Source organism: Staurois parvus, unplaced genomic scaffold (assembly GCF_062004578.1).
Source record: "Staurois parvus isolate SC_StPar_1 unplaced genomic scaffold, SC_StPar_1.0 ptg000172l, whole genome shotgun sequence".
NCBI lineage: Eukaryota > Metazoa > Chordata > Amphibia > Anura > Ranidae > Staurois > Staurois parvus.
Window position 1 is genome coordinate 12,737,534 of NW_028317968.1, and position 13,992 is coordinate 12,751,525.

A 13,992-nucleotide genomic window follows, 5' to 3' on the forward strand; every position below is an offset into this window, starting at 1 on the left:
TTTTCACTTAGGGATGTACTCACTTTTGTTGCCAGCAGTTTAGACATTAATGGCTGTGTGTTGAGTTATTTTGAGGGGACAGCAAATTTACACTGTTATACAAGATGTACACTCACTACTTTACATTGTAGCAAAGTGTCATTTCTTCAGTGTTGTCACATAAAAAGATATAATAAAATATTTACACAAAAGTGAGGGGTGTACATAAGCACAGAATGTCTTCTGCAAAAAAAGTCCAAACAATAAGATATAGACAGCTAAAATGGTGTGAAAATCTTTGTTGTAATAATCAAAAACTTTAATTATAAAAGAAAAATTTTACTGTAACAATCAATCAAGCTTGGCACCATTCCCTTCTACCTAACGTTCCTCCCTGTTGGCCCATGTGGCTGTCCACCACACCAGCTCAGGAAAATAGAGACAAACTTGTCTTTTACTGGAAAAAATTAAATTTGTAGCTATATATACCTCTGAAACAAATGATTTTTACTTGTACTTTTTGGAAATGCTGAACTGGAATTTTTCTAGGTATGTGACAGACTTACTTTAAGCAATTAGGCTGCTGTACTAGCCTGCTAAATATTTTAAAGGAAACCCCAAATCATTTTTTTTTTACAAAATCTTAGAACTAATAAAAACGAATACCTTAAAATCGTCTAACTGCTGCTTGATAGCTTCAACTTCAGTTCCAACGACCTCCTGCAAAGCACTGCTGCCCTCTGCTGCCATGATCTGATACATCAGCTCTTTCAGTTTAACGCTGAAGTCCTCCACTCTCCCTAGAGCAGCGTCTAACTGCTCCTGTCTGTTCTTGCCACGTTCAGACAGCTTAGCACATTGCTTATTTAACGTTCCAAGCTCTCGCATTAATCCAATGAGGTCAGGACCTCCTTCATTCTCTAACATATCTCTGCATTTCTTTTCTGAACATTCAACATCAGATTTTAAGCTATGGAGCATTTCTAGAAACTTTTGGACAACTTCAGTTTGAGACTTCAGACTGTCAACATCCCGAGCCACCGGACCCATGTTGTCAAGTTCATCATCCAAGTCAGCTAGAGTAGAAAAAATTTCTCTAACATGAGCATGAAATTGACCAATTCCTTGGAGTTTCTGCTCCATATTGCTACAGCATTCATTAACGTCTTGTTTTACGTTCTCATAATTGTGCTGCACATCTTCTGCTTGATTTAAAAGACGAGAGACATCTGAGCCTTTGGGAGCATCTTCTGTCAAACCTTGGATTAGATTTTTCAAGTACAGAACTTGTGTCTCTAAATTCTGCAGCATGTCTTGCTGAGATTTCATGTTCTCCAAATTCTTACTGCTGCATGCCTGAGGACCGAGAGCTGCATAAATCTCCAGATGGTGTTTTGCTCCTTCAAGTTTCTTATCAATATTTTTAAAACTATCATTTAGTTCCTTAAGTCTCAAGGACATTTCCTCAATGGACTCAGCTTTGATATGCAGCTGTTCTGTAACACTGTCCATCTTCTGATTTAGCCCGGCTCTTTCCTCCAAGATTTCGTGGTCGTCAACCTCAGCCGCTTCGATCAGAAGATCAGCTGTGCTGTTCATCATCTCCATCAAAGAACGCTTCTTGTCTATTTCACTTTCAAGAACCTTTGCTCTAAGAAGCTGGGCTTCAAGTTGTACAGGGTCAATAGTGACTTCCATTCCTTTCATTTGGGTATCACAGTCTTCCAACCAAGGGACCAAATCTTCCACATGTCTACCAAATTTCTGAGCTTTCTGCAAACAGTCCTTCAATTTGTTTTGTCTTTCTGATGTCTTCTTTCCCAGTTCTTCCCAGTTTGCTTTTAGATTTATTAATTGATTCTGTAGGGCAATCTTCTCATCCCCAGGCTGTGAAGACAGGAGCAGAGATTCACCTTCAGCAACAATCATTTCGTAAGATCCGCTATTCTGGTTAAGACTTTTTTGGAATTCCTCTTGGTCTTGAAGAAGTTTTTGTAACTTCTCCAGTTTGGATGACACTGGGGGGCTCTTGGCCTGTTGCATTAATTTTTCATCCAACCAGTTTCTCAGTTCATCAAACATCTGTTGAAATTGCTGGGAACTGGCAAGTGCCGTCTGCAACCTATTCACTCGATCCGCTGCAAAACACAAGATTCAGGGTTAATTTGTTCACAAGCAATATTTTTATGTAATTTCCCCCACCCTTTTTAATTTGTTCAAAACTTTTATTGAATTTATAAAATGGTTACAGACTAGAGGTAACCTTGGAGGCATCCAACTCAGGCCGCAGTGTATAGGGGCAAAAGTGTACATGGATGGATTGCACTGGCAACTTACAACAGGTGAAGTAGTGCATATCAGGAAGAGCTGTTGCAATGTGGGGAGTTGGACGCAAAGTGAGTATTTATAGTGAGTGCCCAAACAAGAAGAGGTGGCAAGAGTTGAAAGGGGGTAGGTGGAATGGGGATGGCATAAGGAGGGAAGAGGAGAAAGAGGGCAATTCCCAGGGATAGCTCAGCTGATGGTCTATATGAAGTAAATGCAAGAGTGGAAAAGAATAGGGCGAATGAGGCAGTAGTGGGGGAGGGGGTAAAAAATGTGTTGCACAGGGTCGCCAGACTTGAACGTATTTCCAAAACCCTATCCAGATAGATCACTCCCATTTCCTCACTCTTTTTTAAATACATGACATCACCTACAATAAAATATTGATTTAAAAAAAAAAAAAAAAAAAGAAAGAAACACCAAATTATCATTAACCTGCTAAATCTTCCATTCCTTTAAGTGGAAATGCCACAGTGTCAAGTCGTTTTTGAAGTTCATCTTTGAGGTATGGTTCTGCCACAAGTGTAGATAGCTCATTGCATAGAATCTGTGCTTCTGCAACTTCCTGAGCGAGATTTTCCAGATCTGAGCGAATGCCGCTGGTTTCCTGCAACTGCTGCTTTACAGCATCAGGCTGAGTGCTAACTGCTGGCTGTGTGCTCAGTTTCTTGCCTGCCTGCTTTATTTTGTCTGTTAGGCCTTGCAGAACCTCTTGATACTGGGCACTTTTTACAGCAGCCTGGTCAATATGTTCAGCTCTGGAATTCAGGCGGTTTGTAAGTTCTGTCCATTTCTTATTGATTTCATTAAAGTCTTCCTCCACTTGGCTGGTGGATGGAGACTCATCACCAGGTCCTGTTAGGATACCATAGGCTGCATGCTTTAGTTCTTCATACTGAGCTCTGCGCGCTTCAAATTCCTTTAACATAAACTGTAACAGAAATAACAACGCAGTGTTTGTATAAACTGACAGATCAGAATACACAAAGTTAAGAAACAACAGAGCAGAATCCATAAATCACTAAGCCAAATTCACAAAAGGATAACGCCTGTCTGCTTATAACTCAACCATTCATTCATCAACAAACCAGATAATACACAGCTCAGCTCGGAAGGATACTTGTCCACCATGTTTATTCCTCACTACCAATTACATATGGTGGTAGAATGGTATTAATGATGGCTACTGAAAATGTATTCATAATGAATTATTATGTGCCAAGATAGCCATGCAGACATTGTTCTACTCTGGAATCTATTAGGCCTCTTGTACACGGTACTGATGTTTGAGCATCTGATTTTTGTGGATGAAATTTCAGGCGTTTGTTTTGCGTGTATTCATGCTCATTTGCACACACAATATATTCTTAGGGGAAAATTCATTAATATTTATGCTCATATGCACATATTTGCATAAATTCACAAACGCGGTGTAAATTACGGCCAAAAAAATGCAGATTTTCCTAAATTTTTTTCCTACTAAAGAATACATGGCAATTCTTTACGTGCCTGTGTGCAAAGGCACATTGTAAACAGGATACATTTTACCTCAGTAAAGAAAAATGCTGTACTGAGCTTTTCCAAGCTGTCGTGTGCAAGAGGCCTAAATGTGATAGGACATAAGGCTAGCCATACATTATAAAATTTTCTTGAGATTTTTGGTTTAGATTTACCAAAAACCATATAATAGAAGGTCAAAACTAACAACACTTTCAATTGTATCCAATTAGGCCGGCTCTTGCACTACATACTTGAAGGTAAATCTAAAGGAAATTGGGTAGAAACTGGACAGAAAATTGTATAGTGTATGGCCAGCCTTAGTCTAGATAAACAGTAAAGCACATGACCATATAGTAACTGCACTATTTAATGTGTCTCCAAATGTATAGATAATTGTATAAATATATCTAAACTTGTAGTGAAACAGTCACACTTATTCTCACGTGAATAAATGGACAAATGAGTCTTTATTCAAAGTACACATATACACACATGAAAAACAAACTAATTAATCATAAATACAGTTGTTTTTATATAAAGCATTTGCATAAGTGAGTAAATGGCAGATTAATAATGAACATCTGGAAGAAAGCATGAGTTACAAAGTTTTAGCATACTGGAAAAATGAACTTACATTTAAAAGACTATGAGGGCTAATACTTAAAGCTGGACTCTGGACTTCACAAAACATATTGCCTGCATATGTAATGATCATAAAACCTGGATTTGAGGGTGTGAAATGCATGTGCAGCTATGTACTGTACACAAAAAATTAGAACAGCCTTCCTCTGACTGCAACCATTAGTACGTATTAACACATTGCAGGTCTAGTCCCTTACATGCCTCAGTGCTACTCCTACAAAGGGGGTAGGGGCTGCGTTTCATGTGACTTCCAGAAGCATCACTGTGGGTTAGATGCTAATTATTTCACCCACCTTTTACCCAATTTACCCCTCTGAGGCACAAAAATTATGCATTTGTACTGAGCACTATGGGCATGCTATGAAGGGCTGAACATGAGCCAAGGTGGGGCCCTGTATATTCTCCCCCAATTCTTTCTCAGTTCATGACAGTGGTGTTGTTTATATGATATGTAGTTTGCATGCAGCGTTATGTGGATGTACAGCATAACCCACTGCATGTACCTTATAATATCCGTTATTTTCCAACTTCCCCTCCAGCTGGTATAACAGTCACTTTAAAACATAATGACAGAGCTGTGCAACAGTATCATGCGAGTGAACTCCCATTGGTCAGTGCTGGCTACGTGACTATACTGACCAACGAGAATCCATCTGAGGCTCCTTTCTCTTCCAGAATGGTGTTCAGGAACAATGAAGAGATTCTCATTGTATACACAAACCCCATTTTGGTGGGACTTTTTAGGTACTATCAATAACTATTACAACGGTAAAATTATCTTCTAAAGTGTAATAGTTTTATTAACATCACATAAAACTTGGTATAAGATTAAATACTAATAATTACGACTGATTCCTCTATCCATAGAGTATATACTCAATTGTTTTCAATAATCAGTTCATAACCATCTTTAATTTTCCCAGGACTAATTCAGCATTTTACAGTTTAGCACTTTTGCAGTGAACAGAATGTCTCGCTCTATACATTTCATGAACAGCTTTCACATCTTCAGGTGTGTTTTGCAGTGGATATGAATGTCTAATTTGTGTGATATTTTCTCTTTTTCGTACCATACTCTGTAAACCTTAGAGATGGTTGTGTGTGAAAATCCTAGTAGATCAGCAGTTTTTGAATTAGTCAGACCAGCCTGTCTGGCACCAATAACCATGCCAAGTTCAAAATCACTTACATCCCCTTTCTTCCCCATTCTGATGTTTGAACAATAGCAAGTTGTCTTCACCACATCTACATGCCTAAATGCATTGAGCTGCTGCCATGTGATTTGCTGATTAGCAATTTGTTGTTATCAAGCAATTGAACAGGTGTATCTAATCTAAGTGACCAGTGAGTGTATATGGCTACAGAAATCTAATTACTGCACATATTTACCATGAAAAAGTAAATCTTGGGCTAGGCCCACTTTGAGTGCAGTAAGCAATAGCAACCAATCAGAATTCAGCCTGCTGAACTCAGACTAGTACAAGATTGATTGGGAATGGTTAAAGCTCTTCAAAAATTAACACTTACAACTCTGCACTCTTTATTGAATGAGGCTTATCTAGTAAAAAGCAAATAGTTTGCTTGGTTGCCAAATGATTTCCAGTTAAATACTAGATATTTCTCTTACCTGAACCTGCTGCTTCTGTGCATTCAGCATGTTAGGATCAATGGAGAGAGGTCCCAAGACACTCATCATCAGCTCCTTCTCCGTTAGCCATGGACGTAGCTGAGCGCCAGCAGTTTGGAACAAGGCCAGTTGATTAGCAGATTCTTCCAGCTTCTGCTGGCGTTCTGAGGTCGCTTGGTTAGCGCTGTCCCATTGACTGTCTGAAAAAGGAAGGCAATACAGAAAACTTATATTCCTGCACAACTTGCCAAAAATAATTGCTTAAATGTTTTCCATGTTATGCGTAACATCAGTTCAAGAGGGCACACATATTTGATATATTAATGAAGTATACTGTCCACCATGTGTGAGCATGTTGCACTTGTAAAGCATTACTACGGTTTTCCATAAACTTCTATTATGTTGCGAGTTTCGGAGCATTTTCTGAAAGCACACCAAGGGTCCTGCATGCTGCATGTTTGGTGCACTTTCAGAAAAAGTGCCAAAAAACAGTGACTTAATAGAAGTCTATGGGAAACCGCTGGTAGCCCACACAAAAACTTCAGGTATACTGTGCTGTACCTGTGCTGTGGCCAGCGCAGCAGTGTGAAAGGATCCTAAATATATGATGCTTGACCTGAACTGTCAGGTCAAGCATCATGGCATTGAACGGAACCGTAGATATCATATTTAATGTAACAAACCATACATAAATCATGTAATGTGCCTAAAATGTCCAAATGCTAAACATGCATTTTGTAATTGATTCGATCTGAAACATTTAAGAAAACTGAATTTATGCTGCCATCCTGTTACTGTATAATCTGCAGCACAGATCTAAGAGATAGAATAAAGTGAAGATTATACTAGGGCTTGACAAATTTGTTTTGAATCCAGGAGCCAGCTAACAGAGTTGGGAGCCAGTGTTAGCGATCACTGCCTATAGCCACCGGCAATGATCTGACAGGCTGTTTGTACTGAAGTTGATCAATGTATCAATGAATGAAAACTATTCCTGTTTGCATTGCTCCCTCCTGCACATATTACCCCTCTTCCTTTCTGCACTGCCCTTTCCTGCACACACTTTCCCCTACCTGTACAGTGTCCCCTCCTGTACACACACTGCCTGCTTCTGTATATATTACCCCCTCCCTGTAAACAATGCCCCCTCCTTGTACACAATGCCCCATCCTGTACATATTACCCTCTCCCTTTACAGAATGCTCCCTCCAGTACATATTACCTTTTCATTGTACATAATGCCCCCTACCTGTATATATTACCCTCTCACTGTACATATTACCTCCTCCTTGCACATATTACCCTCTCCCTTTACACAATGCTCCCTCCTGTACACATTACCCCCTCCTTGTACACAATGTCCCCTCATGTCCCCCTGAAAACCCACCTCTTCAGGGTAGCCTACCCCGCCTTCTGTAATTGCCGATCTCCTCCACTCTTCCTACCACTCCATCCCCCACAGCTATTCCTCCCGTACTACTATCCCCTCCCTCCTAGATTGTAAGCTCCAAGGAGCAGGGCCCTCGAACCCCTCGTGCATCTCATTGTATTGTTATTGTACTGGCTCATGTATTGTCTCCCATTGTAATGTACAGTGCTGAGCGAACTGTTGGCACTATATAAATACTGTTTAATAATAATAATAATAATAATAATAATAATAATAATGTACATTTTACCCCCTCTTTCTACACAATGTTCCCTCCTGTACATATTAGCCCCCCCCCCCCCCTCCATGCAGAATGCTCCCTCTTGCCCACATTTACTCCCTCTCCCTGTAAACAATGTTTGCTCTTGCCCACATTTATACCCCTTCCTGTAAACATTACCCCCACACCCATTGGCAACTCAATGTACAAACTGGCCCCTATCCCCCTCACCCTACATCTTGCCTTCTCACCCTGTCCCCAAAAATATGAGACATCAGTTGCTGTGATGTTGCATGAAATTGGTAAGGGTTAAAGCTTATGCTGTCTTCACTGCGCTTCACACTGGAGATCCCTGCATTCTCAACCCTAGGTTCACACCTAAGCGTTTTCTGCAGCGTTTTACAGAAACGCACTACAGTCCATTTAACATGATTTCCTATGGGACACGTTCAGATCTCTGCGTTTTCACCCGATGCATTTTTTGGAAAGGGTCAGGGACTTTTTTAAAAGCAAAAAGTAGCATTTTTGGTTCTATATACTTCAATGGAAACACTGCAGAAAAGCATGTAGTGCCTTTTTGATGCATTTTAAATCTGCCTAGCAAAAAAAAAAGAAAAGAAAAGCAAAACAAAAATGTGCAAGAACACAAAACGGACCACAAAAAGCACTGCAGAAACGGATCAAACGCTAACTGCATAGGTGTGAACCTAGGATAAAAGGAAGATGTCTGGTTCACTTTGCTCAAATTCCTGAGATCATGAACTAACCTGCTGACTTGTCCTGCTACCCAGAGTATACAGCAACAATGGCAGAGCGGTAGCAATGCTACCTAGTCCCATAAGAAGCCCTGGTTGGCTACAGAGCACTAGAAGAAAGTGCTGATTGAAGGCTTCCCGGAAAGAAGTCTGTTTACCTGGGGCAGTATCAGTTACAGAGAGTGGCTGCATATTCAGTGCAGAATCACTCTACTGGACCATCAGCGGCCGCACAGGCCCCCTGGAGCATGGGTAGGGTCGCAAGTGCGACCCCTGATGTTTTGAGAATGCCTGGTGTCAACAGTGAATGGGCTGACAAAAGCCCAGGTGCAAGGATGCAATTTCTAGTCACCATGGCAACCTGGGATTTGTCAAGCCCTGGATTATACAGTATACAGAGTGAGGGTGAAATAATTTCCTTTATTAGCAAAGTTTTTGCAAATAATTACCAATCGAAAACAATTTTTTCATCAGACGTGTATATTGCCTAATGCTTTTTGAAAATTCTAGTAGTTGGGTTTCCATACTTCAGTCTACACCAACTTTATGCCTCCAAGTGTCACCAACTTCACACCTGAAAACTCACCAGACAATTTTTACCTCCTTTTATTTCAAAATGTTGGTCAAACCGTGCTTTTCCCCTTGGGGTAAGTTTGCTTCAATTCCACCAGCTAATAACACAGCTCTCCTCCCAGGTAAGCCTCATGCCAGACAGGTTTTAAACATAGGAGGAAAGGAAAGGACTCCTTTGCGTAAAACATTTATTAAAAACTCACATATTCCTTTTCCGGGCTCCTGACCCCACTGTCTCACTGAAATACAGTGGGGCTGTTGGCTATGAAAAGTAATATGTGAGTTTGTTCATAGTGGAAGGCTAATGCACATATCATGTGAGTTTTACTTTATCTTGTTCTTATGTATATTTTGATAAACATTTTTATGCGATGGAGGCCTTTCCTTTCTTCCTATGTTAATAGCTCTCTAGCATGAGGCTTACCTGGGAGAATTGTGAGGTGTGCCAGTGGAACTGAATCAAACTTACCCCAAGGGGAAAAGAGCAGTTTGACCAACTTATGTATAAAGAGGAGGTCAAAACTATCTGGTGAGTTTTCAGGTGTGAAGATGGTGGCACTTGGAGACATAAAGCTGGTGTGGAGCACGGAGTGGCCTGTGGAACTTTGGTGAACGCAACATTGATCCATGGTCACTAATAGGAAGCACGGGGCACTAACAATAGCACTTGAAGCTCTGGACATTTTCAATTATTTCTTTTGGAAGTATATATTTTTGGAAGAAATCATTCACTGATTTATTGATTTATGAATGTAATATGGCATTCACGAATTGTATTGCACATGAATTTTAATAAGGACAGGTAGTGTAGAGCACTATATATATGGTAATTACTTATAACACCCAAGGGGGTATTTGCTACAGCTGCTAAAAAACAGCTAATGTTTCTCCTAGTGTAGGTTAGATATAACAGATTACTTCTGTCTGCGTTGCCATTGGAGAAGTTCTGCCACTTCCTGTCTGGTAAAAAAGTGTGTTGGCAGAACAAGAAACGAGGGGAGATTTCTTTAATTGAACCCTAAACAGAAGTAAAACCTGATGATATTCAAATCTTTACCCACTCCATCCCAAATTAGTAAAAGAAAAAAAAAAGGTATTAGTTATAGATACACCTTAAGTGCAATGTTCATTAAAGTGATATTAAAGACATTTTTTTAAAATAACAAACATGTCATACTTACCAGCTCTTTGCAGTAGTTTTGCACAGAGCAGCCCATATCCTCATCTTCTCGGGTCCCCCACTGGCGCTCCTGGCACTTCCCTCTGGCCTAGTGCCCCCAGAACAAGCAGTTTGCTATGGGGGCACCTAAGGCTTGCTCCCGAGTCGCTTCTCTGTGTGTCCATTTACACACAGAGCTGTTGCTCAGCCTTGCCCCCTCTCTCTCCTCATTGGCTCAGTGGCTGAGATTGACAGCAGCGGAAGCCAATGGCTCCCGCTGCTGTCTTAGCCAATGAGCAGGGAGAGTTTCCGGAGAGACGAGGCTCTCGTGCACATAGCCGGATAGCGATGGGGCTCAGGAAAGTATTAGGGGGGCTGAGGGGACTGCTGCACGAAGAATGTTTTTTACCTTCATGCATAGAATGCAAGGTCTCTCCCCTCCCTGCTAGTCCCTGGGTGCAGTGCTGGAGAGAGGCAGGGAGGGAAGGTGGAGATAAACAGCGCAATGTTAAAAATATTAAATGTTTAAGTCGCCATAGAGCCCTTTTGTTTTTAAAACCCCCAGACCTTCCTAATATTACCTCCGATTTAAATACAGTTTTGGTTAAAATATATTTATATTTTTTATCTGGACAAGTAGATTGTCACGAGGGACAAGTAGATTGATGCACCAATATAGTCCCTACACATGTAGTTTTTTCAAATATTTCCACACCCCTGGAATGTACCAAACTGTTTATTTGGTCACTCATAATGTTGCTGCTATCTCTCTAATGGATTTGTTTCATTTTTGAAGTCTTACAATGGCCTGTTTCACTTGCATGGACAGCTCCTTTGAACGCATGATATAGGTTCACAGCAAAAGATTCCAAATGCAAACAGCACACTTAGAATCAACTCCAGACCTTTTACCTGCTTAATTGATGAAAAAATAATGGAGTATTCCACACCTGGCCATGAAACAGCTTTTGATTCAATTGTCCAATTACTTTTGGTCCCTTGAAAAAGGGGGGATGGCTAATAATTCCTAAACCCTTCCTCCAATTTGGATGTACATACCCTCAAATTAAACCTGAGAGTGTGCACTTTCAGCCCATATCCATTACAGAACTATAGCTTGAATATGTTTTGGTAAATACCTGAAAAAACTAAAATTGTGCTTGTGTCCAGCAGTGCAGCAGAGGTAGCACTGTTAGCCCACTACAGAAAGTTAGGCATACACTTGGTTTCTGGCAGATCAACAGGTATTTTTTGGTACTTACAGCATTTGTAAAAGGAATAAAGCATTGGGAATTATATTGGAGAGATATACTGCATACTTCTCATTAAAACAACATTCTAAAACAGAACCAGCGGGCATTGTGTGCAAATGCCACACTATACAAAAATATTTATACTTTTCTAAACTCTACATACAGGTGTGAAAAAATGAAACCCAGAATAAAACATATTTTGAATGAAGGTAAGAGATACTGAACACATTCCAGCGGCACAGCCTTAATGCCATAAAATGTACATTAAACAGCAGCATAAAGACAATGTTAATGACACTGGAGTGTGGCTCATGACTCTGTTACCTTCCAATATACTCCTCTACCAACCAATTACAAGTTACTAAAAACATGGCCTTGGATGTCCTCTTCTTCCCTTAACACATGTTTATATAGTCAAGTGCACGTTTATTCTTTTCAGGGTCTTCAATTTTTGGAACCAAGTTATTAGAAATGACATACAACATAAATTAAATGAATTTATGTATTTGTAAAATATTTTTCAAAAATTAAAATGCAGTTGAAAACAGTATGGTATCACACTAATCTTTGGACTTTTTCCTTAAAAAAGAACACTCGAAAGCAGCCTGAATCTGCTTTGTGCTGCTCATTTTGAAATTGCTAATGTTCATAGCCCATGCTGGCAATTGGCGGGAGAGGCAAGACAGCAGCACAGTCTGCTCAGCAGGCCAGACAAAGGCAAACAAATTCTAGTATAGAAGGCTGGCACCCCAAATGAAACTGGAGCTTCAGTTTAAGGTTAGCAGAATCCTGCAGACAGCTTTGTTTATACTATATAATAAAGCCAGAGCAAATGTTTAACTTGGTGGCCATAAACGTCTATGGATTATCTACACTAAAAGAGTATGTAAACCGAACATTTTATATTCCTGATGTGTGCCTGCTGTACCCTATACTTGTATGAAAAAGATCTTGTTTTCTTTGTATTGCTTTCTTTGAGAGAAATCCATGGTGGTCCTGACAGTCCTTGTGCTTTTGCATTAAAAACTGACTAATCTAGGCATGAGAACACACCGTGGTCAGTTCTCTGGCTGTGCTGGAAACTCAGTCTGTGCTCTTCCAATGATCAGAACCCCCCCCCCCTCCCCCGCACAGCCTTTCACTGGAAAGCTCAGTGTAACACTGTTTCTCCTCCCATAGCACTTATGCAGCTGAGAACAGAGGGAATGTAATCATTAAAAGAAAAAAAAGTGAAAAAGTGTTTATTATGTTTTGTTTACAGCTATAAACAAATGTTTGCCTTTCATTTCTATTTTAAACTGAATGGGTTGTTTTATAATTTATTATTTATTTCAGGAACTTATATATCGCCATCAATTTACGCAGCGCTTTTACATATATATTGTACATTCACATCAGTCCCTAACCCTCAAGGGGTGTACAATCTAAGGTCCCTAACTCACATTCATATACAAGGGCCAATTTAGACAGGATCCAATTAACCTACCAGCATGTCTTTGGAGTGTAGGAGGAAACCGGAGTACCTGGAGGAAACCCACGCAGGCACAAGGAGAACATGCAAACTCCAGGCAGGAGGTGCCGTGACTGGGATTCGAACCAACAACCCTAGTACTGCCAGGTGGAAGTGCTAACCATTTAGCCACTGTGCTGCCCATATAATGTAAGGATTTACATATACTTTAAGATCTTGACATCTGTTATTTTAGGTTAGAGAACGGTTTCTATTATACCGCCAAGAAACATTTTTTGCACAGGAAAGGTGTTTGGACTGATAAAAGACTCAGATATGTTTTCCATATTTCTATCATCAAAGGCATACTTACTAAGATTTTCCAGCATCTGCCTCCAGTTCTCAGCCTCAGGAGAGTTAGGATGCTTCTCTAGCAAATCTTTTAGCTCAGCCTTTAGCTTATTCACTTTTTCAGAACTCTGCTCTAGTTCAGATATGAACTCCTGAAAAAAACATTAGAAATGTATCAGCCAGCTGACAGCAAGCCAGCAAAGTTACACTGCATAATGACTAAAAATGCTGCAAATTACAACTGTTCTCCAGCGGTGATAAAACATCAGAGTATTTAATTGAATAATTCATTTCATATTCACTGTAATGTCTTAATTCGAACATTAAAACCACTTAAAAAGAAACAAAATGCTCCTATGAGCTGTTAGACATAATGTGCAAACATGCACCACATATTAGAATATTATTGCAAACTTACCTGTCAAATATTGTCCTCCAGTGCTGATCTGACAGAGCTCCCACTGATCATGGGTGCCTCCATCTTTTCCCAGTCTTCCTTTCTGGGTTTGGTTTGTTCAGCAGCTTGAGTGGCCAGGCTATGATGACATCACTCCTGTGCATGCGCATGGGAGTCACATCATCATGACACAGTAGGGTGCCATAGATGTAAGCTGTGCTGCGCATGCACAGCTTAGTGTACATTAACGCTGATGGGCAGGGACCAATAGACCAAAACACCTGTCAGCCATTTCAAATTGTTTAGCTTTAATTCCACTTTTAACAAACTTC

The 13,992-nt window shown here is 40.2% G+C and overlaps 1 protein-coding gene across 19 annotated transcripts in view; it reads right to left on the bottom strand.

Annotated features, from left to right (window-relative positions):
- MACF1 (microtubule actin crosslinking factor 1) overlaps window positions 1–13,992 on the bottom strand; it is a 402,996-nt gene that overhangs the window by 115,029 nt on the left and 273,975 nt on the right. For all 19 annotated transcript variants that reach the window (XM_089676708.1, XM_089676721.1, XM_089676720.1 and 16 more), the window contains 4 exons: window positions 13,286–13,415; window positions 6,074–6,273; window positions 2,740–3,235; window positions 646–2,117 (listed from right to left, as the gene is read on the bottom strand). In XM_089676708.1, coding sequence (XP_089532834.1) covers window positions 646–2,117; window positions 2,740–3,235; window positions 6,074–6,273; window positions 13,286–13,415 — 2,298 coding nt within the window. The remainder of the gene's footprint in view (window positions 1–645; window positions 2,118–2,739; window positions 3,236–6,073; window positions 6,274–13,285; window positions 13,416–13,992) is intronic.